At 38.2% G+C, this 27,631-nt stretch overlaps 1 protein-coding gene across 1 annotated transcript in view; it reads left to right on the top strand.

The window, feature by feature from the left end:
• The window catches only part of ITGA2 (integrin subunit alpha 2), a 104,693-nt gene that overhangs the window by 40,181 nt on the left and 36,881 nt on the right, over positions 1-27,631 (top strand). Inside the window, exons 3-10 of the mRNA XM_052659261.1 lie at positions 6,791-6,900; positions 9,911-10,002; positions 13,542-13,656; positions 13,811-13,938; positions 16,534-16,682; positions 22,186-22,336; positions 22,622-22,787; positions 24,795-24,871. Of these exons, the coding sequence (XP_052515221.1) occupies positions 6,791-6,900; positions 9,911-10,002; positions 13,542-13,656; positions 13,811-13,938; positions 16,534-16,682; positions 22,186-22,336; positions 22,622-22,787; positions 24,795-24,871 (988 nt within the window). The remainder of the gene's footprint in view (positions 1-6,790; positions 6,901-9,910; positions 10,003-13,541; positions 13,657-13,810; positions 13,939-16,533; positions 16,683-22,185; positions 22,337-22,621; positions 22,788-24,794; positions 24,872-27,631) is intronic.

Genomic DNA, 27,631 nt, shown 5'->3' with positions numbered 1-27,631 from the left:
GTAGTCTTGGAAGAATTCCCAGTTTCACTGTAGGAAAAGAGAAGTTTATATCTTGGGATTTTGTTCTGTTTTGAGAATCAGCACACACAACTCTTCATGCAGCTCTTCGCCTGGTTGTGATTAAACTAAATCTGTTACTTCAGAGAGGCTTCGCCACACTTAGTTTACCCCCTGAGGTGTCTTGTCCCCCACCTTTATAACATTCTCTCCTTGCATGTTTCTTCCTGCTATAGCTGATTACATAAACTTCTGTAGATAAATATACCTGCCTCCCTCATCTTCCTGTCTGATTAATTTGAGAATGTCACAGTTCCCTCGGAGTAGCCACGGGTGAGGTCATAACCTCTCCTTTCGAGGGAGAGTTGTCAGGAACGAGGATTTCACTGGATGCAAGACAGGAGGAGGATCTGCTGGAAACACTGCCAAAAAAGGAGGTGGGCAGTGGGTTTGCAAACCTTCCCTGTAATCGCTAGTATGAACTATGACTACCTACTTACTAATGTGGCTCTCAGTAGTTAAAGAATGAGTCATACACAGTGAGAACACCATTGCTGTTCTTCAACAGACATGATGGTCTGGTTGCCACTGTCCTCTATTGTTTTGTGTTACGAGTTTAAGATGGGGTGGTACCGCCAGAGATTTCTATGCATTCTGTGTGAGACTCTCAAGCCCTGTCATGAATTTCTCATTAAATGGCATATAGCTGCACAGAGGCTTCATTTCTTCTTGTCTGATGAATGGGAGCAGGGGCAGGGACCCTAATTCTCACGGTGGTGGTAGAGATGTCATAACCCCCCAGCACCATGAGGTTATCCAACCCTGAATTCTGGGGTGAGGTGGAAGGGAGGCCGAGACAGTGTCCAGGGAAGACTTACTAGGAAACAGCAGGTGGCCTTTGGAGCTTTCTCACTGAGAAAACGGGGAGCTAGTGATGCGGCTCTACAGCTGGAGGCCCAGAAGAACAAAATGATTAAATTTTAGCTGAGAAACACTTAACTTACGTTTCTCGGTGTGTTTCTCTGGAATAAGCTAAGGATAGATAGGAAAGGTGTACAACAGAAGCTGCCTGAATGACCACACTTGGTACTATCTGAACATATGCTGTTCTTACGTAATTGTACAGCACAGCCAGGGCCTTCAACCCACTTCTCAGTAGGTGTGGGTCTGACCCTCAGGTTCCAGTTTTTACTCCTTTATGATTCTGGAAGCCAACTCATCTGTTCAGACAGTTTTCCCAACCTGGGCCCTTTGCCAGGCCTTCTTGCCACTCTTTAGGAAAGAGAATAAATAGCCTAAGGGTTAAGAGCTTGGATGTCAGAATCAGTTATGCTTGGCTTTCACGACCCATGTGAATATTAGTAAGTTGCTCATCTCTCTTGGTGATTCCATCTGTAAAATGGAGATAAAATAATCTCAGACCCATTTGGCACAGGAAGTTAATAATGTTCGGAAAGCCTCCTATACAGCATCAGTTGTTGTAAGGTTTGCTGTCATTAATATAAATTCCCACAGTTTAAAGGGGCAAAGCCACACTTTTTGTTACAGATTCTTGCTATAAGGTGCTGCGTTGTTCCCTACAGACTCCTCAGTCAGCCTTTGTTTAAAAAATAAAGACGTGAGTTTGACACATGGTAGCTACGTGGAGACTGAATCAGGAGCAATTGACAGAAGAGTACCCATATAATGCTTTCTTCTCAACTCGGTAGAGTTTTTTCACCTCTTATTTTGCTTTTTTTATCTTTAATTCAGACAAAAAGAAATAAAAATTTTCTATTCAACTTTTCCTTAACAAGAGAATTCTCATGTGTGTGTGTGTGTGAAATTCGCTCAGTTATGTCCGACTCTTAGTGACCCCATGGACTGCAGAGTCCAAGACTACTGGAGTGGGTAGCCTTTCCATTCTCCAGGGGATCTTCCCAACCCAGGGATCAAACCCAGGTCTCCCACATTGCAGGTGGATTCTTTACCAGCTGAGCCACAAGGGAAGTGCCAGGTAATAATGTAGAATCGACACAACATTGCAAATCAACTAAACTCTAATAGAAATTTTAAAAAATAATGTTGAATCAATCATCCATTTGTTTCTTCGCTCATTTTTTTCATTCATTCATTTGACACCTAGTCACTCAGTGCTATAGGCAGGATTCCTAGTCCCCATGGACTTTTCCCCCATGGGGGGCAGGGGTGGGGCTGGCGGTATTTAGTCAGGGGGCAGGCCCTTACAGGGTAATGTGATGAAAAGCTCAGAGGCTAAGAAATTACTTAGGAAATCTACCTTGCTCAAATGTAGAAGAACCAGGTGACTTCTTGGAGGAAGTGGTTGTCTAATGGGAGACCTAAGTAATGAGCAGAATTTTTCCAGGCAGGGAACAGCACATGTTAAAGTTTAGAAACAAGAAGAACCCAGCTGCTCCACCAGATCAGAGTCTAATGACTAAAATACAGAATTTCAGGAAAGTAGAAGAAAACAGGCCTGGAAAAGAAAGCAAAGGCCAGATTCTCTCTTTCTTTCTTTTTTTAATTAAAAAAATTTTTTTTATCATAGTTGATTTATAATGTTGTTAGTTTCAAGTGTACAGCAAATTGATTCCATTTTATACATATATATATTCTTTTTCATTTTTCAGTCTCTTTCTTAAATTTTAAAATGTATCCCGCACAGAAAGATTAGAGGTAATTCTGTATAGTCCCACTATGGAATGAAGACCACAGACTTGTACAAATGGAGAAAATCAAGCTGCTGGAAGATAGTTTTTACAGTACAGAATTCTCAAAAGTTTCCTAATTTTCTCTGAGTTGTCATGAATTTGAAGAACATCAGATATGCTCAAACATGCACTTCAAATCCTGCTCCTTGATTCTCTTCCTTCACTAAGCCAAATATTGGGACTTATAGCCAACATATCAATTTCTATCTTTTTCCGAAATCTTAACCTCTGTGTCTGGTGCTATTGCATTCCTCTTTATAGGCAATATTTTGATGTGTTACTTTTTAATTGAGGTATAGTTGAGGTACAATATTACATTAACAAATGTAAAAGTTTCAGGTGTACAACATAGTGGTTCACAATTTTTAAAGGTTATATTCCATTTAGAGTTATTATAAAGTATTGACTTTATTTCCTGTATGGTGCTATGTATCCTTACAGCTTGTTTATTTTATACATAATAGTTTGTGCCTCCTCCTCCCTCTCCCCACTGGTTGCCACTAGTTTCTTCTCTATATCCGTGAGTCTGTTTCTTTTGTGTTATATTCACTAGTTTGTTTCATTTTTTCAGAGTCCACATATAAGTGATATCACACAGTATTTGTCTTTCTCTATTTGACATATTTCCCTTGGCATAATACCCTCAAGTCCATTTATGTTGTTTCAAATGGCAAAATGTCACCTTTACTCTTTTTTTGGCAAAAAAACTGTATTTGTGACTAAAATAAAAATTACAGATGCATGTTTATAAAACCTTGTTATAATGTTACCATTAGAAATTATTAGCTGAAAATTAATCAAAAATTCAGATTGAAAACAGTTTACATTTTAAAATAGCTCATGTGGAATTCTACTTAAGTAGCATCTATTTCCTGGAGAAGGCAATGGCACCCCACTCCAGTAGTCTTGCCTGGAAAATCCCATGGATGGAGGAGCCTGGTGGGCTGCAGTCCATGGGGTTGCTAAGAGTCAGACATGACTGAGCGACTTCACTTTCACTTTTCACTTTCATGCACTGGAGGAGGAAATGGCAACCCACTCCAGTGTTCTTGCCTGGAGAATCCCAGGGATGGGGAAGCCTGGTGGGCTGTAGTCCATGGGGTCGCACAGAGTCGGACACGACTGAAGTGACTTAGCAGCAGCAGCAGCAGCATCTATCTCCAACCACTACCTCTGGATTTTCTTTCCCCAAAGGGCAATAAAGTGGTGATTGAGGACATTTAGCAACATTCTTATGTGCTTTACTCCAAATTCAAGGTTTAAGTTGAACTTGTGATGTGAGCTGCATTATCCTATAGCGGACCAACTATATTCTATAGTTAAAAATTCATTCAATCAAATAGACTGCATGCTAAATTTTTAAAATAAAGTTTGATAATAAAAATGGCATCCTTTTTATGATTAAGTAGTATTCCACTGTAGGTGTATATGAAAGTCAAAGTTGCTCAGTCATGTCCAACTCTTTGTGACTGTCTACAGCCCTCCAGGCTCCTCTGTCCACTGAATTCTCCAGGGAAGAATACTGGAGTAGGTTGCCATTCCCTTCTCTGGAGATCTTCTGGACCCAGGGATCAAACCAACTCTCTTGCACTGCAGGCAGACTCTTTACCTACATATATGTGTATGTATGTATGTGCGTGTATATATATATATATATATATATATGCCACATTTCTTTATCCATTCATCTATTGATGGGCACTTAGGTTGCTTTTATATCTTGACAATTGTAAATAATGTTGCTATGAACATTGAAGTGCACATATCTTTTCAAATGAGCATTTTCATTTTTTTTTTTCCAGATATACACCCAGGAGTAGAATCGCTGGGTCATAAGATAGTTCAGTTTTTCATTTTTGTGCAACCTCCACAGTTTTTCACAGTGACTGCACCAATTTACATTCCCACCAACAGTGTCGTAGAGTTCCCTTTTTTTCTGTATCCTCACTAACATTCCTTATTTGTGGTCTTTTTGATGATAGCTATTCTGACAGGTATGAAGTGATATTTCATTGTGGTTTTAATTTGCATTTCTGTGGTAATTAATGATCTTAAGGATCTTTTCGTGTGCCTGTTGGCCATCTGTATGTCTTCTTTGGAAAATGTATATTCAGGTTTTTGGCCCTTTTTTTTAGTTTTTTTTTTTTTTCCCCTTTGATGTTGAGTTGTAGGAGCTGTTTCTATATTTTGTACATTAATCCCTTATTGGTCTTAGCATTTGCAAATATTTTCTCCTATTCATTAGGTGGTCTTTTTGTCTTGTAGATGGTTTCTATAGACAATATTTTAACAGATAAATTAGGTAAAGTATCTACTCATAAGAAGACAAAAACTTGCAACTCTAACCGTAATCAAAGTTAACTGGTTTAAAGTCTTCTAGAATCCTCTACAAAATACTTGCTTGAGAATATTTGTATAAGATAAGGGGAGAAGATTATTACTGAATCATTAACTCTTTCAAAATAATTTGTGTTTCGCTCTTTCCATGATTGTTTATGCTGCTCCCTCTGATAAGAATGCCAGCTACCAGCTTCATCCTTCCATGTCCATGTTAGCTTCCTTTGACCATTTAAATTTTTTTCAAGAAGAGCAATTTATTGATATCTTTCCATTCATTATGATTATTATTTTTTGTTATTTTTTAAAACAGTTTTACCACATTTAGTAGACATAAACGTGCCTTAGACTTCTCTTAATTCACTATAGCACTTAATTGAGCACATTTTGTTTAATCAGTAATGACAAAATATTTAGACAGAAGTATCATGAAAGAATTTCAGTTTCATAAATCAATAATCTAATCTTTCCCAACTTTGACAAGGAAAAAACATTGAGTCAAATATGCTTCCTTAGTTACTGGTTGCTGCTGAGTAGTTAACCTACAGGAGTTGCTAAAGATCAGACTATTAAATGGACTCTTTCTGTCCATTCTTGGCCAGAAATGTCCAGTTATTCTACAAGGAAATGCTTAGTATCTTTTTGGAAAGCTCTGTAGGAAGTGAAACTATCCAAAAGGAAAATGTTAGCACTTATCTCTGACCTCTGCTTCTGTATTCCAGCTATAAACACAATGCACATAAGGAGAGACCCACAGTATACTTGCTCTGTATTTTTGCCGAGCATTCCCTTATATAGACAGTAAAACATAAAGCCACTTAGATAACTTATGCACCCTAAATAACATATGAAAGTGCTTAGGGCATGGAAGACACTCAACAAATGTTAGTTCTTGCTTTAGGTTTTAATATTATTTCATTCTTTAGAGCTATACTGAGCAATATGGTAGCCACGCAATGGCACCCCACTCCAGTACTCTTGCCTGGAAAACCCCATGGATGGAGGAGCCTGGAAGGCTGCAGTCCATGGGGTCGCTGAGGGTCGGACACGACTGAGAGAATTCACCTTTACTTTTCACTTTCATGCATTGGAGAAGGAAATGGCAACCCACTCCAGTGTTCTTGCCTGGAGAATCCCAGGGACGGGGAAGCCTGGTGGGCTGCCGTCTACGGGGTCGCACAGAATCAGACGCGACTGAAGCGACTTAGCAGCAGCAGCAGCCACCTGTGGCTACTGAGCACTTGATATGTTACTTGATTGTGCTTAAAATATAAAATACACATTGAATTTCAAGCACTTAGTATGGAAAAAGAATTAAATAGCTCAGTAATTTTAATATTTATAGCAAGTTAGTATGGATATGCTGAGTTAAATAAAATATATTATTTAAATAAGTTAATTTCATGTGTTGCTTTTTTTTGTTTTCTTGATGCAGCCACTAGAAAACTTAAAATTACATATGTGCCTCACATTTGTGACTTGCATTATATTTCCATTGGACAGAAATGCTTTAGAGAGACCTCCCAGGTATTGTGGCAAGACAGTGGTACTGCAGATGTTCATCAATTTCTTCATCAGCTAAGAAGAAAAGAAAAAGAACAAGTTATAGCTGAGCAAATAGAAACTGTTTACTTATTAAACTGAAATTTAATGTGGATTTTTTTACTGTTTTGTGGTCAGCTTTACCTTTAAGAAACTATAACTAACATTTAATGTCTAATGGAAAATAAAATCCCTATTTCTAGGTTACTGGTTGGTTCACCATGGAGTGGCTTTCCTAAGAACCGAATGGGAGATGTATATAAATGTCCTGTTGATCTATCCACCACTACATGTGAAAAATTGAATTTGCAAAGTAAGTTATAATTAGCAATGTGGTTTTTTAAATACATGTCAAAATCTTGTTATATACTCAGTTGAAAAAAGACAACAAAACCAGTCAGAGTTTTGCCTTTAAGAAATATATGCAGCTTTTGTTGCCTTTATCTCTGTAGTCACATGGGGTCCAACTGTATCCAAATTTCCAACACAGTTTGATGACCTAATTAAGTAAGATGTGTGGGAAACATGCTGCCTCCTGGACCATCTGGCCCAGTCTGTGGACCAGTTTCCACCAACATTTAGGATGATTTTGATGATTACTAACAGAAATCTGAGACTATTCATACTTCTCTCCCTCCCCAAAATAAACCATTCAGTATAGAAACATCAGCACTAGGGATAATTTGGGGGGTGCTGAGGAACACTCTGTGTTTCTGATCACGTGAAAATGATCTTGTTCTACTAAAAAAAAAAAAAATCACTATTTGGAATTATTTGTAATTGTTGGAATTGCTGGGTTTTAATTATCCACAAAAGCAGACCTCTATTTCCAGAAGTTAAGTAGTGAAGGAGAATTGGCAAAATAGTTTGATAAGATAGCAAGCAGGTTTAAGAAACAATTTTTCTAATAAAAAGGAGATGATCCTGTAAGTAGAAACATCTACTTCTGCTTTACTCACCACACCGAAGCCTTTGTGTGGATCACAACAAACTGTGGAAAATTCTTCAAGGGACAAGAATACCAGACCACCTTCCCTACCTCCTGAGAAATCTGTATGCAGGTCAAGAAGCAACAGTTAGAATTGGACATGGAACAACAGACTGGCTCCAAGTCAGGAAAGGAGTATATCAAGGCTGTATATTGTCACCCTGCTTATTGAACTTATATGCAGAGTATATTATGCAAAATGCCAGGCTGGATGAAGCACAAGCTGGAATCAAGATTGCTGGGAGAAATATCAATAACCTCAGATAGGCAGATGACACCACCCTTATGGCAAAAAGTGAAGAGGAACTAAAGAGCCTCTTGACTGAAAATGAAAGAGAGTGAAAAAGTTGGCTTAAAACTCAACATTCAGAAAACTAAGATCATGGCATCCAGTTCCATCTCTTCATGGCAAATAGATGGGGAAACAATGGAAACAGTGACAGACTTTATTTTTTGAGTGCCAAAATCACTGCAGATGGCAACTGCAGCCATGAAATTAAAAGATGCTTGCTCATTGGAAGAAAAGCTATGGCCAACTTAGCATATTAAAAAACAGAGACATTCCTTTGCCAGCAAAGGGCCATCTAGTCAAAGCTATGGTTTTTCCAGTAGTCATGTACGGATGTGAGAGCTGCACTATAAAGAAAGCTGAGCGCCACAGAATTGATGCTTTTGAACTGTGGTGTTGGAAAAGACTCTTGAGAGTCCCTTGGACTGCAAGGAGATAAAAAGAGTCAATCCTAAAGGAAATTAGTCCTGAATATTCATTGGAAGGACTGATGCTTAAGCTGAAACTGCAATATTTGGCCACCTGATGTGAAGAACTGACTCACTGGAAAAGACCCTGATGCTGAGAAAGGTTGAAGGCAGGAGGAGAAGGGGATGACAGAGGATGAGATGGTTGGATGGCATCACCGACACTATGGACATGAGTTCGAGCAAGCTTCAGGAGTTGGTGATGGACAGGAAAGCCTGGGGTGCTGCAGTCCATGGGGTCACAAAGAGTTGGACATGACTGAGCAACTGAACTGACTGATCATATTTATAAGGAGAGAGGAAGGAGGCAATAAAAGGGAGTGACGACCAATCAAGAATGAAGTTAACTGGATGCAATTAATGTCTCTGGTACCTGGGAAAATGAGTCTTACGAAGAATACTCCCTCCTCTGAAACACAGAGGAAAGAGACAAGTCAGAATTCTAAAAGGACTGTTAGGTAAAGATGAATGAAGTTGAGATTACCCTTTGAGTGTGATTATCTTGTTTGCACTAGAGAGTGATGGAATCTGGGTTGAATTTAGAGGCTTGAGAAGAAGGGTGAAGTTTTAAAATGGGCATCCTGGGAAATAGGGGATAAACTGTATAATAAAACTTTTGAGCTCTCACCCCTAAATATATATATATATATATATATTTTTTTTTAGAAATTTTATGCATATGTATATAAATGAGCAGATAATTAGGATTAGGCTTCCCAGGTGGTACACTGGTAAAGAATGTTTGATCCCTGAGTGGGGAAGATTCCCTGGAATGAGAAATGGCAACCCACTCCAGTATTCTTGCCTGGAATTTCACCGTCAGAGTAGCCTGGCAGGCTACTATCCATGGGGTCACAAAGAGTCGGACATAACTAAATGACTGAGGAACACAGTTTAGGATAAATGATGTATATATACATTTACAGAAATAGTGTAATTTTATATATATGTATACGTGTGTGTGTCTATATATGTGTGTGTATATATATGTGCACACATACCCTGGCAGAGATTAGAGGATAATGAAAAACTAATATGTGAGGTATACAGGTATGTGTACATGTATGTTTATATATACACACATATGTACCTTGGCAGAGATTAGAGGATAATGAAAAACATGATATTATTGAAAAGAATTTCAGTGTTCAGTAGGTCAAGAATGGATACAGCAAATGATGCCTGAGCCGAATCGGAGAGAGAAGGGTGGAGAGATTTATCTATTATTCTACATGCTAGTGTCATGATGGCTTTCTAAAGTTCACTTACTATTGCTTTGGGCCAGATTCTACCATATGGCATTCTTTGATAACACTTTAAGAATGTTTTTTTCTGATCCAGAATAAAGCATTAGATGGAGTCATCATGACCTTTGCAAACCCCACCCCCGAGGACCATATTCTGTAGCCTCACTCATTTAAGTGAGCAGCCAGATCAAGGAAACATCTCGTTTCCATACACTTGATTATACATCATGAGCACTAAACTCAATGCTATGTATAAACCTGAGTGTACATTGAAAAAAAAAGTCTTTAAATGATAATTTAACCACTTTTAAAAATCTTTTCCCCTTTGAAAGCTTCCACGAGCATTTCCAATGTTACTGAGATGAAAACCAACATGAGCCTTGGCTTGACACTGACAAGGAACTTGGGAACAGGAGGATTTCTTGTGAGTGTTTACTTTTCAAATTCTCATTCCTCTCAAGTATGAAGTCAGTGTCATCTGACCATCCCTCCTAGCAAACCAAATCTTGAGGTTTAAACGTTCGAACTTGAATTTTGGATAAGTTATGCTAGAGGAGAGCCAACGTGAAAGAACAAGGTGTTGATATGTAAGCATCTTCAGATATTTAGCAAAAATGTTGCCACAGAATGTTTTGGGGAAAGGAGGCAGAAGGAACAAGGATTCTTTGCCCTTGAGAAATGTGTTTTGTATTTGTTGATAACAACAGAATTCTAGCTCTCATTTCCCCTTCCTGTAGAAACATTCTGGATAGATACAGCTAGTTCAGAAAGTAGGTTTCAAAGTAGGTTTTAAAGTCCTTTTGTTTTTAATAATTTCAGATAGTCATTGACTACTCTGATATTATTTAAAGCAATGATCTGGACTCATTTCATGTTAGCATTTACTCTCATTTAGTTTCTAGAATACTGTGTAAAGACCACCACAAATCAGAGTAAAAGAGAATGCTGTATTTAACAAGTGGTCTGGGGACAATTAATTGGTGAATATCTTGCATATCCAAATATACTTCCAAGTGAACTAAAGAGTTAATCTAAAAAACTAGAAGAAAATGGAAGTTTTCTGAGAGAATTTCTGACCTTGGAACTAACAGAAAAAAATAATATAAAAAATTGTTAAAAGACACGACTATGTTAAAAAAAAAAAAGAAAAAGAAAATCATCACACACCCAAAGATAAAAGAAAGACAAAAAGAGTTTAAAAGCAAACAAAAACCCAACCTCATTTGACATTTCTACCAGCCCATGTAGGTGTAACCTAGTTGTATATCTCTGTTAAAATCATCTTAGAAAGCTTAATTATGACATGTTGCATTGACATGCTAACTTAAAAGCCTGTGTATACAGATTTCTCTAAAAATGTGATCAATATTGAAAAATATGGTTCTGTTTTTACTGAGAGATATTAAATTTTGGTACCACCTAGTGAATTAGGTGTTGCTTACAATATATGTTAGATCAATGCATACATGAGTATTTCAATGAATCTTCCTGGTTTATAATCTTCTGAAGTCTTTATCATAGGGTTGTTTTGTCTTTCTTGTTTCCTTTTTTAAAGTTGAATAAATTTAAAAAGAAAATATATTGAGGTATAGGGATTACAGAATATGCTTCAAAGTTTTTAATCTGTAACTTCAGATTTTTAATCTGTAACTTTATCAATTTTTAGATACGTGTAAAACCTTTTATAAACCTTATATATATAAAATGTTGAAGAGAATTTGAGGTTAATTTAATAGTCAATGTAGCAAGTAGAAGGAAAGAGGTAAAGAGGAAAAGAAAGAAAGGAAAAGGAAAAAAGCTAAGGTTTCCTTTCCATACCTAAAAGGTCAAAATCTTAAGATACTCTTAAGAATACTGTGGAAAAGACTGACAATCATCACATTTTTTGAACCTTCTTAAGTTCTGGGCTTAAAGTTGGAATGCTGTTCTGGCATTAACAATTGGCATATTCTAATTTCAACTCCTTAATGTTATTTTCCATTGCTTTTACAACCAGAAAATATTTTTGAATACTTCATGAGTTAGTTTTTCAGGGTGATTAAGCTAAACCAATTTGGGGGTACGGATGTAGGAAATCAGTAATTGGTATCTCATTTGGTAAACATACCCAAGGCATCAATTGTGATTCTCCCCTAATTGGCAAAATGAACCAGTTTTACAAGGGAAAAACTATGCCTTGCTCATTGAGCATGAAATATGACCACAGCTGCTTCTCCTTTGAGCTACCAACAATTAAACTGGGTCAGATAAGTTCCCTTTCATCCTTCCAATCACTTTTTGCAAGTCCACACTTTTCAGTGAAGTTTTAATAGTTGTTCCACAGCTTTACATAAGGTTAAACTTTGTAGATTTTTTTAAGATCATGACTAGACTTGTCTTCCCTATTTTTTCTCCTTCCACATCTAATGATTTGTATTTAACCTAATGTTTCCTGCCTGCAATGCAGGAGACCTGGGTTTGATCCCTTGGTTGGAAAGATCCCCTGGAGAAGGGCATGGCAACCCACTCCCATGTTCTTGCTTGGAGAATTCCATGGACAGAGGAGCCTGATGGGTTACAGTCCAAAGAGTCAGACATGACTGAGCAACTAACACACAGACACTTGATATTCCCCACGTGATTTAATCAGGAGTTCTTGCTGTTCAAGGGCTACTGAAAGGGAGAGCTTTGGGACTGGGTTAATGGTGATATTAATAACTGGAGTATGGTGTGCACAAGAAGACAAGCGCTAGCTTGGATGACTGAAGGTTCTAGGGAGTGGACATAGGCAGCTCTGAAGTCCTCAAAGAAATGCTTTGATAACTGCAGAGTTAGAAACTGCCAGTTCATGAGCCTACTAGTTCCTTTGTATTTGTTTAGCATGTAGAGTGTTTCAAGGGTTTTTTTTTTTTAATTATAAATTTTCATACAAAGTTTTTGCTTTGATTCTCCTTGAGAATTTGAGAGGTTCAGCCACACAGGGCCTGTTTCACAGCAGCCAGTGGGCAGGAGCCACAGTGGTCTGCCCTGCACAGCAGGTGTGGGCTCTTCACTCACAGTGGTATCTACACCTGGCCCAAGCTCTCTGCCAAGCTGCCTGCCTGGCCCATGGGGACACAGGGTTTATGATTTGTCCTGAATAGTGAAAATGGAAGGGACAGGAGGAGACATATGTTCAAGGAATAATAATGCTAATGAGGCTGGCTAACAATGACATTTCACTTGCTATTTACCCAGTACTGTTCTAAGTGTTTCATAGACATAGACTCATTTTGTCTTCACAACAGCCTTAAGTTAAGAGATCTGATCATCCTCATTTTATAGATGAGGCAGGTGAGACCCAGGTAACTGAGAGACAAAAAATGAACTTGGCCCCTTTTTTTCTCCTGGTTGTTCTCTGAAAGGACGGCACCCCTTTTCTCTGATTTGGTGGGTCACCTGATGGGCTCGGAGAAGGCAATGGCACCCCACTCCAGTACTCTTGCCTGGAAAATCCCATGGATGGAGAAGCCTGATAGGCTGCGGTCCATGGGGTCACGAAGAGTCGGACACGACTGAGCAACTTCACTTTCACTTTTCACTTTCATACATTGGAGAAGGAAACAGCAACCCACTCCAGTGTTCTTGCCTGGAGAATCCCAGGGACGGGGGAGCCTGGTGGGCTGCCATCTATGGGGTCGCACAGAGTCGGACACAACTGAAGCAACTTAGCAGCAGCAGCAGCTGATGGGCTCCTCCCTACACTGACAGTCCCAGTGTCCCTGTCCCTGAGACACCTGCCACTGGGCACAGCACGTCTGCCACCCTCTCCTTCCCCTCTGTGGGCTCCAGTGCACTTTCTCTCAAAGGCGTTGTTGACTTGTTAGTTTCAAGAGTTGGTGATTCCTAGTGTCTTAGAAGGGAAATGATTCCTAAGCTTCACAAATGGCAAGGTGGAAGGTTAACATTTTCTATGTGTTTTGTCATTGTTCTCATTTTTTTAAGACCTGTGGTCCCCTGTGGGCACAGCAGTGCGGAAGTCAGTATTACACAACCGGGGTTTGCTCTGATGTCAGTTCCGATTTTCAGTTGCGGACCAGCTTTGCTCCTGCAGTTCAGAGTAAGTTATGAATGTGCCAAGCAATGCCTTACTTTAAAAGACGGGAAAAACTGTATCAGCAAGTGCCATTCTCTTTTACTCTGTCTCATTTTCATGTGGATGTGACTTTTGTCTTACCTATGGAAATATGTTTCTTTTGTCATTTCCTATGTAGCCTGCCCTTCCTTCATAGATGTTGTGGTTGTATGTGATGAATCAAACAGTATTTATCCCTGGGATGCAGTAAAGAACTTTTTGGAAAAATTTGTACAAGGCCTAGATATAGGCCCCACAAAGACACAGGTATGGACATGCTTTATATAGACCCTAACCCACAGCTTTCTTTCTGAGAATATATTGCTAGAGGTGAAGTCTTCATCTTTGCATTTGTCCAATCCCCATATTAAAGGCATTTAATGGTAATCTTGAAAGTTAATTGAAATTTGTGCTACGTTGAGTTATTCTATCGTAACTTTGCCTAATGCTGGTCTTTTAAGCATGGGTTCCTATCTCTGACACAGGCATTGGATAGGTGATATAGCATCTTAATTATGTTTCGTTGCTAAGTTTTTCTTCCATTAATTCATGCACTAATCAATACATTTTAAAATCCATTATGTATTTTTTTTTACACACACTTGGACTAATAATGATAACTTTCTCTTTTTACTGGTGAAAAAATTATTTTTGAATTCTAGGATTTTTATAAATAAGTTCATAGCATATTTCTGCCATAGCTCAGTTGGCAAAGAATCTGCCTGCAATGCAGGAGACCCCCATTCAATTCCTGGGATGGGAAGTTCCTCTGGAGAAGGGATAGGCTACCCACTCCAGTATTCTTGAGCTTCCCTTGTGGTTCAGCTGGTAAAGAGTCCGCCTGCAATGTGGGAGATCCGGGTTCAGTCCCCGGGTTGGGAAGATCCCCTGGAGAAAGGAAAGGCTACCCACTCCAGTATTCTGGCCTAGAGAATTCCATGGACTCTATAGTCCATGGGGTTGCAAAGAGTCGGACATGACTGAGCGACTTTTACTCCAGTATCACAGTCTAGGCTAAACTTCCATTTTTTACAGAAGTCCTTTCAATAGTTTTGTGTAACTTTATGTTTTAAAGAGTCTTTGGTTTTCTTTCTTCCTGTGGTAGGCAACCAAAATTAAGGTGCAGAAAGGTCCTGCTTTTATAACACTGAATAGCATTTTTAAAGTTTTGGGTTTTTTCTTTCTTTCTTGTTGCCTCTGCCATTTTCTGGGTCATCCTGGCTGTAGGAAAGCATTGAACCGATATCAACAGGAACGAGTTCACAGAGTTTTCAGTTCCTGTGTTGCATCTGATGCTCCAAGGCCCAACAGATACTGGAACATTTTTCCCTAAATGCTTTGCAGTTCTCTGTATTGAAATTTGCCTTTATGCATCTCTATACAGTATTTTAAAATACCATTGCATGTTTTCCCCATTAACATTGCTTTTCCATACCAAGAGGATATTAATATCCGTCAAAACTTTGAAGGTTTCACTGTGGGGTTTCACTGAAAATTCTGTTAAATAAGACTAAGTTTTGTACTGGTTTCTAAAGAACATCACTGTTAAAGCCCCTCATAAGAGAAGTTTTCATCTGTATCTGTTTATTTTCTGTCTCTAAATGAATTGCCCCTGTAACGTGACTTACTGTGTTCAATAGTTTCCATGTGGAATTCCTGACCTTCCTCTTCTGTCTTGCAACCCCAGTGCCTCTCCTTCATCTCTAAAGGTGGTTTTACTCAGCATCTTCTTCCAACCTAAATGTGACCTTTCTGTAAGCCCTAATCTACCGCATCTTCTCTTCCACCTCCCTCCCTCACACACAGAAGTTGTGGGCTGTGTCAGGGGGTCACCACTCTCTTCCTCTCAGCTTAGATTTTGAGATTCTTAGAGTTATTTTTGGTCCTTTCCTCTCTCTCAAGTCTTACATCTTACCTTGAAGAGAGAAGTTCAACAATATCATGTGTTTTTTTTTTGTTTTTGTTTTTTTTTTTTTGTCATTTTCCCAGGCCTTGCTGGCAAAAGCAGCTGATTGATCTCAGAAATCCAGGCCTTGCCCTACCCACCTTCCTTACACACTGGCCTCTATTTCAGCGACTCTTTTACCACTGATTTTCTTATAACCACTTCCCATTCTGGAAACCCCAAATCCTAGGCATAGGGAGTGATCTCAGTGCTGAGTACAAGGACATTAACTAAAGTGTTTGACCTCCTTGATCTAAAGGATTAGAGTATATGCTCAAACGTCTTGTTCCGAAGTTGTCCTACCCCTCTCAGCTCTCCCAAATAAGCCTCTCCAGTGGCATTTTCCCTGAAGACCAGAAGTGTCCTGTCCCAAACACACATATAGCAGCTTCCTTTCTAATGTCTGTGATGAGAGGAAATCCAGCACAATGAAAACATTTATACTGACTGCATTGATTAGCAGTCACTTTTCCTAGTATTCAACTATACTTCCTTGTTTATTAGATAATTATCCTCACTTGATGAGATGTTACGTTCCATTCATGATTGCTTGTAATGGTTAACATGTATATATCCTTTTGTAACTAGAAAATCTATTTAAGTCTTCCTGTTATGAACTTTATTCTACTATTCATCCATATGGCAGTGCTTTAAAAGCTGCAGCTATTATTCTTGAGAACCATATGGCACATAAATGGCACATTATCATGCATGTCAATAGTCCCACTGCTGTATACTGATGGCCTCTGACAGGGAAGTTATCCTATTGGAAGAAAAATAACTATTCTTAAGAAAAAATTTGGAAATGATTCCCTTAAGCTATCAGCCCATGTATAAATGCACTTCTGATTATATTGGTTACATAGGAATGATTTATAACAATGACAAGCCTGTAATAAACTTCTTTTCTCTTTAAGATGGGGTTAATTCAATATGCCAATAATCCAAGAGTTGTGTTTAATCTGAATACTTTTAAATCCAAAGATGAAATGATTAAAGCAACATCGCAGACATACCAATATGGTGGAGACCTTACAAATACCTTCAAAGCAATTCAGTATGCAAGGTAAGTTATGATGCTAATAGGTCAGTATGTTGATAAAATAGAAGTGCTCATAAGTAAGAAAAGACAAAGAAAAATATATCGTGAGTGCATGCTCAGTTGCTCAGTCCTGTCCAGCACTTTGCAACCGCGTGGACTGTAGCCTGCGAGGCTGCTCTGTCCATGGGATTCTCCCAGCAAGAGTACTGGAGTGGGTTGCCATTTCCTCCTCCAGTGTATCTTCCCAACCCAGGGATTGAACCCATGTCTCTTGCATTGGCAGGTGGATTCTTTACTACTGCACCATGTGGGAAACCCAAATATGTGGTACCTGTACTTAAATCAGAACTAGTAGAGTAGACAAGTCTGAACATTCTTTTACTTGAACACTTTGAGAAGGCAGAAGGGAATAAAATTTTTAAATCTTTGATTTCTGTGACTTTTATAAGATTGTTAAATATTTTATATGAAGTAAATAAAATGAAATTAAAAAACCTTGGGTTAAGTTGGACATGGAGCAATCTGCAATTATTTGTTACTATTTATATAAGACCACAAACAACTTGAGCTAGTGGGATACTTCAGCCAAGTTAAGAAGGGCTGTAGAATCTTAAGTGTTAATGACATAGGAGTCTGAATTGAAGGACTCATTCTGCTTACTACTATCTGGGGCAATTTCATAAATATATAACACTCTCCTAATTCTTAGCTCAGTGTCTCTATTTTCTTAGCACTGCTGACCTTCATCTTCACTCTGATTTGTTCAGATACCTTTACCAAAAAAGTGCTAAACATTCTCATGTTGTTTAAAAAATATAAATGAGAACAATAAGTTCATCTTCCTTTAAACCTACTTTTTGCCCTTTTCCCTCTGGTTGTGCCTTCCTTCCACTGCCATAATTCCTTAAAAGAAGTATCTATGTTCCTTTCTTCATATTCTTGAAACAAATGGCTCTGCCACCAGGTAAATGCAGTTTTGCCTCAAGCTTCATCCTCTTTAGCTTCCCTTATCATTTGACAATAATGAGCATGCAGTGTTATTTCTACCCCAGATGCCTTGACACCACACACTTCTAGAAAACCTGCCAACTTTTGTCAACGAGGTTGCCTCTTCATTGGCTTCTTTCCCTAGTTTTTCTTCACTAAACAGAGCCCTTCTTTCATAGCTCTTTTTCTCTTAGGTGTTGTGTCCACTCTCTTGGTTACATGAGCCATCAGCCCTGCCTGGCTTACCCCACGGCTATGTCATCAGCCCTGACCTCTCTCTTAGAATTCACGCTAGTGTCCAGCTGATGCCGAGTATCCTTATTTGGAGTGTTGGCTCACTTGTCAAACTGAGTGCATCCTAAACTGGCTCTGTGCTTTTCCCTTCCCTTCCTCGTGACTCTGCCATTTTGATTCATTGTCCATCTTTCCTCCTCGTTATTCAGACTGTAAACTTAATGGTTTATTTTATTCTTTCTGCTCCTCTTTAGGTCACATAATCTGGCCAGTCACCACATCCTGTCTTTTCTATTTCTGAATTTCCTATAATAGCCATCCTTTCTTTTTTCAGTATATTCTATGTTCTAGTTGCTGCTTCTGTCAACAGCTGACTCTCCCTATCTGTCTCAAGAGTAGATTCCCTACAAGAGAAGATATGATTGGTTTGGTTAATTTATGTCCCTATTAAGTTTTGCTTTGGAGCCAAGCCATCTCATCGGCTGCTGGCCAGTAGCTATTATGCGAAGCGCCCTTCCTGGTTCAGTAAAGCAGGCTGAGGGGAGGACTAAGATGATGTAGAAAAATGGCCTCCTAGGAGTTAGAAACAGTAAAGAGCCTTTATTTTTAGAAGGGAATGTGGGTGTGGCATTTTTCCCTGGAAAGAGCCTAGGGGCCTGGCAAGCTTCCTTCTTAGGGAGAATAGGCACTTTCTGAGAAAATGGGACTCATATGGCTTTTATGATCTTTTCACAACTTTGTTTTTCTCCCTGTCATCCCTCTCTCACCATTATTTTCCAAGCTAACAGGAATCTTTCCATTGTGAGGAGAACCACCTAACTTTTTACTCATTCATTCCAGAATTTAATTACATCGAATTCTTTTTCTCTTTCTTCTTCTTTCTCTCTCTTGATCTGTTTCTTTACAACATCAAGTAGAATTCTGATACTCCTTCAGTGAATGTTTCCATTTTCTGTTGATCTTATTTGATTTGGTGCCTAAAGTTACAATTTACTGTTCCAAGCCATGCAGATAATCATGGGCTTCCCAGATGACGCTAGTGGTAAAGAACCCACCTGCCCATGCAGAAGATATAAGAGACTGGGTTCAATCCTTGGGTCGGAAAGATCCTCTGGAGAAGGGAATGGCAACCCACTCCAGTATTCTTGCCTAGAGAATCCCATGGACAGAGGAGCCCCATGGATAGGCTACATTCCATAGGGTTGCAAAGAATCGGACTTGGCCAAAGCAACTTAACACACACACACAGGTCATCAAGACTAAATGAGCCATAGTTTCTACTCTCAGCAAATTTATAATCAGACATGAGATCTACTGTATGTCATAAAGAGTATAATTGACTTAAAAAATTATTTGATGTGAGTATAAGAATTCAAATTTCTCTGGTTGAGAAATAGGAACTATTTTTCAATATTTCTGTATTCTGCTATATAGAACACAGAAAAGCTTTAGGAAATTAAATGATATTCTCAGTATTAAACATGTTGAATTAAAGAACTCTGTACACTTCAGGTGAAAATATTCAATGCATTGAATACACAAACTTGAAGATGGGAGGGATGAATGGAAGAAAATATAGATTTTAAATTGTCATCATGTAAGTGGCGGTGGTAAACCTATATGATGACACCAGAAAGAATGTGCAACAAGAGAATTTAATAGACGGGGAAAAAGTTGTTGGACACCTGGCTAACCAAAAGCTGAATCCCTCCTCGTTGAATCAAAACAAATTTCAGTTTAAATCTAAGAAAATGAAACAACTGAAGGACTATGAGAAAACTTGGCTGATGAAAAATAAAAGTCTTAGAGATAAGGCCCTTTGAAAATGACATGTCAAGTATAAATGACACAGACACAAAAAGTAACAGATTTGATTATACAAAAATAGAAAATTTCCACACAGTATCAATGTCACTAAAATTTTAAAAATGATTAATGAACTGAAAAAATTATTTACAACATATATGACAAAGGATAATTTTCTTTATTAACAGAAATTTTACTGCTCAGGAAAATGATGAAAAACAAAAATGAGCAAATGTAAAGAAAAATCAAGAGTTCATGAAGAAAGAAATATAAATGTCTAATAAACATAAAAATACTTATTCTTCATAGTTAAAAAGTACATAATAAAACAACAATAATATATTATTTTTAACTTATAAAAGTATCCCAGATTAAAAAGTATTAATAGTCCTCAGTGTTAAGGAAAGGAGATGGAGAAAATTGCATTCTTGTACACTGATGGGAGTATAAATTGGAAGAAGTTTGAAGAACAATTTAGTACTATGTTTATCAAATTTGAAAGGTGTAAATCCTTTGTCCAAATAATTTCAATGCCATAATTTTATACTACTGATGCATTTGAAAAAGTATGCCAAGATATATACTCAAGGACATTCATTATAGCATTATTTGTAAAACCAAAAATGGCCTAAATGCATAATAATGGGGAGTTGGTTAAATAAACTATGGTTTCTCAAAACAATGAAATATTATGTAGCCATTAAAAAAGGAATGTTCTAAACTAGTGATTACTAGTGGGGTGGTAGGGGTACAATATAAAGGTAGGGGCATGGGAGGCACAAATTATTGGGCATAAGACAGGCTCAAGGATGTAATAATACAAGGAGAGTATAGTCAATATTTTATAATAATTGTAAATGGAAATTTACCTCTAAAATTATATAAAATGAGTATTTTTTAAATGAAAATTTAGAAATCAAATTAAACACAAAAAGGAGAGTTCTATATGTGCTGGTATGGAAAGATCTCCATCAAAATGAAAAACCACTGTATAAAATATATCCCCACATAAAAGTTTAAGGAGTAAATGTTGCATATATTTCTCTATATGCAACATTTGCTAGAAGGAAACAAACTGATAATAGTGATTACCTTTGAAACAGTGGCTTGATGTAAACTTTTTGTTTTATAGCTTTCCAAATGCTTTAGATTTCTTTTACCATGTATATTTATTACTTTTATTTTTTTTCAGATTTTATTTTATTTTATTTTTTTACTTTACAATATTGTATTGGTTTTGCCATACATCAACATGAATCTGCCACAGGTGTACACGTGTTCCCAATCCTGAACCCCCCTCCCCCCTCCCTCCCCGTACCATCTCTCTGGGTCATCCCAGTGCACCAGCCCCAAGCATCCTGTATCCTGCATCGAACCTAGACTGGAGATTCATTTCTTATATGATATTATACATGTTTCAATGCCATTCTCCCAAATCATCCCACCCTCTCCCTCTCCCACAGAGTCCAAAAGACTGTTCTATACATCTGTGTCTCTTTTTCTGTCTTGCATACAGGGTTATCATTACCATCTTTCTAAATTCCATATATATGCGTTAGTATACTGTATTGGTGTTTTTCTTTTTGGCTTACTTCACTCTGTATAATTGGCTCCAGTTTCATCCACCTCATTAGAACTGATTCAAATGTATTCTTTTTAATGGCTGAATAATACTCCATTGTGTATATGTACCACAGCTTTGTTATCCATTCATCTGCTGATGGACATCTAGGTTGCTTCCATGTCCTGGCTATTATAAACAGTGCTGCGATGAACATTGGGGTGCACGTGTCTCTTTCAATTCTGGTTTCCTTGGTGTGTATGCCCAGCAGTGGGATTGCTGGGTCATAAGTCCTTTATTTAGAGACTTCTGGTGGCTCAGAGGGTAAAGCGTCTGCCTACAATGTAGGAGACCTGGGGTCGATCCCTGGGTCAGGAAGATCCTCTGGAGAAGGAAATGGCAACCCACTCCAGTCCTTTATTTATTACTTAAAAAAAAAAGCCATTTGTTATTGGAAAAATGCAGATCCAATGAGTAAAATTTATGACAAAATGAATTATCTTTGCTCTGTTGATGAGTTTAATTTTCTTAGCCAAGGATAATTCTAAGGATTCCTGATGTGAATACATATACCCACACACTATGAAAACCATGGGAGCTATTTTTAATGCCAAGTGAGATTTACATTCTAAGGAAATGGCAACCCACTCCAATGTTCTTGCCTGGAGAATCCCAGGGACGGTGGAGCCTTTCAGGCTGCTGTCTATGGGGTTGCACAGAGTCGGACACGACTGATGCAACTTAGCAGCAGTAGCAGCAGCAGCGTGTGTCTCTACAAACTACAAATATAATATAGTTAAAATGTCATCAAAACTAATAGAGCAATTCTAAGTCGCAATAGGTTATATTCAAAGAAGTCAGTTTCATAGTTACTTTTCTAACCAGAGGTCCATGTGTTAACTTTATCCATCGATAGAGTTTTTATTTTGTCTGCCACAGAGATACCGCTTACTCAATGGCTGCTGGTGGACGACCAGGTGCTACCAAAGTTATGGTGGTTGTAACTGATGGTGAATCCCATGATGGTTCAAAGTTGAAAGCTGTGATTGATCAATGTAACAAAGACAATATACTGAGGTTTGGCATAGCAGTAAGTGGCTTTTCTTTTTACTGGTTTTTCAGTTCATAGGGAAATATTCCTTTAAGACTATACTTTCCTATTGCCTGTTCATAGCTTCATATTAAAGAATATTTTTACTCTATCTGAGCATCTTGCTGATTTTCGGTCATGACAACCAAAAGGATATGGAAGTGTTGCTTATTTTACTTCTCCAAAAGGCCTGTTGTGTTAAAAAAAAAAATAGTCTAGAAGATACTAACAGGAAAATTAAAGTACAGCACTGATGGCCCTCTCCTCTCTTCCTCTGTTTTCAAGGTTCTTGGGTACTTAAACAGAAACGCCCTGGATACTAAAAATTTAATAAAAGAAATTAAAGCTATCGCCAGTATTCCAACAGAAAGATACTTTTTCAATGTCTCTGATGAAGCAGATCTACTAGAAAAGGCTGGGACAATAGGAGAACAGATTTTCAGCATTGAAGGTAAAAGAACTCCTCCTTCTCAGAATTTTCTTTCAAAACCTTTTTTCAAGGATACAAACTTAACAGCATATAAGGGGAACAGAAGGGATAGATTGGAGATTGGGACTAACATATACACACTACTGTCTATAAAATAGACAATAAAGACCTACTGTATAGCACAGGGAACTCTACTCAGTACTCTGTAATGGCCTATATGGGAAAAGAATCTACAAGAGTACATATATGTATAATTAAATCACTTTGCTGTACAGCAGAAACTAACATGGCATTATAATCAACTATACGCCAATAAAAATTTTAAAAATAAAAAATAAAGTAACATGTTCTTAAAAACCTTTAAAAATTCTTTATTACCAAACACTCTTTTAATTAATTGGCTTCCCTTGTGGCTCAGCTGGTAAAGAATCTGCCTGCAATATGAGAGACCTGGGTTCAATCCCTTGGAGAAGGGAAAAGCTACTCCAGTATTTGGGCCTGGAGAATTCCATGGACTGTATAGTCCATGAGGTCGCAAAGAGTCAGACACAACTGAGCAACTTTCACTTCACGTATACTTTATACAAAGAGGATTCATAAGTAGCATCAATAAGAAAAATCAAGAATGATGACTACATAGGTTATAAAAGATGGTCAATAAACAAAAGAAAATATTCCCAATTTTAGTAATCTTTTTAAAATTTAAATTAAATCAATGTTTCTTTGTGCCTAAAAGACAACAAAGATTAGTAATGTTTAATCTTGAGGAGATTATGGGGAAGCACGGAAGCTCATACACTATTGATAAGATTATAAATTGTATAACCTTTGGGAGCAGCAATGTAGTACCGTCTATTATAATCATAAATAGTTTTACCCTTTTATACTGCTTTCATAATTTACATTGAAATTCTTAAAATTTGTTTGCAGTAAATATGTATACTTTTTAGGTTAGAAAAATACAGTGAAGATTTTTAATAGTTCAGATTTTGAGGAAACATTTACCAGATATATAATAATTTACTTCTGTGGCTTGGGAGGTCTAGTCACTGTAGAAATATCATATGTTTAAGACCTCATTGTAAGGAGGACTGGAAAACAATTCCCAGTTGGTAAAAAGTCCCACGTGACCCAAATCCTAGTTCCTGACGGTTAACCCAAATAACTCAGCAATGAAGTGAATATTTTATTGAGCACTTGCTCTGATCAAAGGGATTGCATGGATTAAGTATTAATCCTTATAGTCAAATCTTTATCTCCTGATAGACTAAGTATTAATCCCTATAGTCAAATCTTTTTCTCCTGGTTATCCATTGGAAGCATCTATCCAAACATTTTTATTCTTCACTACATTAATGTGATAGTCCGCAAAAACTTTTCTTTTTGTGAAGATTAGTGAAATGTAACCACTTTGGCTGCTGTATATGGAAAAAGGGTCTAAATGAGTCTTACGGTGCTAGTGTCAGAGGTAAGCACATATGTAGAACTTGGACCAGACTTCCAAATTGGCAAAATTCCTACTCAATCTTGAATCCTGGTTCCTGAAGCCAAATCCAAATATCTCTCAACACAAGTCTTCACCACAGATCAATTGCCTGGCTCCTCCAACTATATCTGAGATATATGTGCATTTATTAGTACCAATATTTAAAAGCTAAAAATTCAGTTAGGTCTTTAGCAAGTAACAATCATTTTTAAAAAGAAAATATAATGTCAGTTTTCATCTTACCTCATCCCCTATGTTGAGTGTTTCTTGATATCAGGAATTTCATAGTATACCAATACACATTAATGCACAATCAAGATTATTGCCAACTTCAGACTACCTGGGAAGTATTGTGGATTTCTGCATCTGTTAGAACACTTCCCTAGAGGTTCCTCCCTCCCAGCTCTGTATTTTTGAGTGGACATCAGAACCGTGTGTGTGTGTGTGTGTGTGTGTGTGTGTGTGTGTGTAGGCACATGTGTTTGAAAAGTTGATTTAAAATCGGTAACAGTGATATAATTTTTGAAACTGCTATTTCCCAGGTACAGTTCAAGGAGGAGACAACTTCCAAATGGAAATGTCACAAGTGGGATTCAGCGCAGAATACTCTCCTCAAAATGTGTGTATTTCAGATAACTTCCAGTCATGCTGTCATTTGCCTGGACACTTCTGGACCCAGTAGCCTTGTCCTGAAATAGGAAAAACAGCCATCTAGTGATCAGCAGTTCTCACTCCTAGTCACGGTCGTTTAGTTTCTTTGTGCTGCTGGTTTATCATTCTAAAAAACAGAGGTTAACAATGCCTTCCCTCCCCTATTTTACAGGGATTTTTTAAATGGAAAAAAAATGATAATATACAAGAAAGCCTTTGAGTGCTCCAGGGGACAGGCAGTGTATTAACTCAAGGTATCATTACTGCAGGAATTTTCTTTATATCAATCGACTGCTGGAAAAGTTTGTTTAAAACACAAACTCGTATCCTCACTGTCATGGTTGAATTCTGAGTTATTTGAATATCTCTTTTTTTAACAGCAGAGACAGAAAAACAGTTGAAAAAGTAAGGAGTTAGGGAAAGAGTGCGATGGGACATCTTAGCTCAGGGAAGTCCATTCTTGCTCAGAGACATCCATCTCACAGGTCTCTGATTCTGATCCTACTCAGGATATGAGTGCAACAGTAGAAAAAGAGGCAAAGAGACAGGTGACCCTGGGAAATACTCAGGGAACAGGATTTGACTGGCTGAATAAAGGCCGAGGATCAGGGGTTTTTTGTAGAATAAAAAGTGCTAACATTCTCTGGATCATCAATCATTAAGAGATGCTCCTACAAGTTATAGGTCTTTCCTTCAGAAAAAGTGTCAGTGAACCCACACAAACAATTTTTCATACAATTTCCTGAAATTTTGTATAGACCCTGAAGCTCCTTCCTGCACCCAGATTTCAGAGTCCAGGATTTATGACAATCATTTACATAATTTCATGGTCTCTTATCTTCAGAATGGGACACATTATTTCCCTATTTTTTTTAATGGCTTTGTAGTTTTCATCCCAAAATCATACCTTGAAAATGATAATGGAGAAGAATATGGAAAATAATGTCTATATAATGAGATCACTTTGCTGAACAGCAGAAATTAATATGATGTTGTAAATCAACTGTACTTCAAGAAAATAAATTTTAAACAATAACAGCAAAACCCCAAGATTGTATCTCTGATATTTTCTAAGATCAAAAGCTTGTAAATAAGGACCTCCCTGGTGGTCCAGAGGACAGGAGTGTAGTCCCTGATCAGGGAACTAAGATCTCACTTGCCCTGGAGCAACTAAGCTCACCCATCACAGCTAGAGAGCCCGAGCGCCACAGCTAGGGAGTCTGTGTGCAGCAGCGAAAGATCTAGCCACAACTAGACCTAACACAGCCAAAATAAATAAAATAATTAACTAATTGGTTAATTGGTTGATTAATTAATTTTTTAAAAAATTTAAAAATAAGTCCCATCCTTACCATCTGCTTCCTGCGATGGCTTATAGCTTTGAATATTCAGATTGGGTTTTGAGCCAATCCTGAGTAGCCTGTCCTCTTTGGGCCTCCCCACTGGTGCTGACTAATGGCTGTTTTTCTTCCCATAGATGAAATATCATATCTTCAGTTGCTTTCTGTAGCTGTGCCATTCTCAAATAGATGGGATAGGAGAGAGAGGAATGTTTGAGAAGGAGTTAAGAAAAAAGAGGAAAGGGACTTCACTGATGGTCCAGTGGTTAAGAATTCACCTTCCGATACAAGGGATGTGGGTTCAATCCCTGGTTGAGGAACTAAGACCACACATGCCACAGGGCAGCTAAGCTTGTGTACCACAATTAGCGAGGACCACACACTGCAGTGAAGACCCAGCACAGCCAAAAAATAAATAAAGTAAAATGTTTAAAAGAAGAAAGAGGAAGGAAGTTGAAGATAGGTCAGAAGAGGGCTACCACATGGGTCTGGGGGAACAGTGCCCACCTCTCTTCCTCTGGCAGCAGCACTTCCTGTTTCTTGAGCATGTCTTATAGCCCGAGCTCTTCCTAGGAACACGTTAGGCCAGAGGCTCCCTTCTGACTCCTTTCTAAAGGCTTACAACTGTTCAGCATTTGCAGATGTGCACCTTTGCATGGAAATTGGAAGATGGCTATGTGCCCCTCCTGTACTGTGGTACAGATTTATCTTTAAAATGTGTTGTACTAAACAAAGCCCAAAGTAATACAGCCCATGGGAAGGCTTCTTTTCCAGCACAAAATGTATCAAAACAATTTGGAGATATATCAACATACAATCTGTTAAAAAAACCAAAATTCAGCTGAGTGAATCTGATTGGCTTTATTCAATGATTCATGGGATTCTCTTGTAACTCAATTGGTAAAGAATCTGCTTGCAATGTTGGAGACCTAGGTTTGATCCCTGGGTGGGGAAGATTCCCTGGAGAGGGAAATGGCAACCCACTCCAACATTCTTGCCTGGAGAATCCCATGGACAAAGGAGCCTGGCAGGCCACAGTCCATGGGGCTATAAGAGACATACATGACTCAGCCACTAAACCACCGCAATGATTCATGAATTGGGCAGCATTTCATTAAGCAAACAGAAAGGTGCTCTAAGGAGCTGTAGAAAACGGAAGGCTTTTATGGGCAGAAGGGGAAATGGTCAGACTGTTTCAGGCACAGTCACCTTCACACAGGGGACAGAAGGGGTCTCTCATGATTACCTCACTAGTGCTGACCAGGGAATTCCAAAGTGACCATTTAAGACGACCTTCCTGGGAGAGATTGAAGTTGCAGTTAGGTTAGGTATGGTCTGGGTTTGATGATGTAGACTTGGCACAGGTGATTCCATTTTGACCTGTTGTC

Source organism: Budorcas taxicolor, chromosome 20 (assembly GCF_023091745.1).
Source record: "Budorcas taxicolor isolate Tak-1 chromosome 20, Takin1.1, whole genome shotgun sequence".
Classification (NCBI taxonomy): Eukaryota; Metazoa; Chordata; class Mammalia; order Artiodactyla; family Bovidae; genus Budorcas; species Budorcas taxicolor.
The sequence above is the reverse complement of the archived record's forward strand: the minus strand, read 5'-3'. Positions and strand labels throughout refer to the sequence as shown.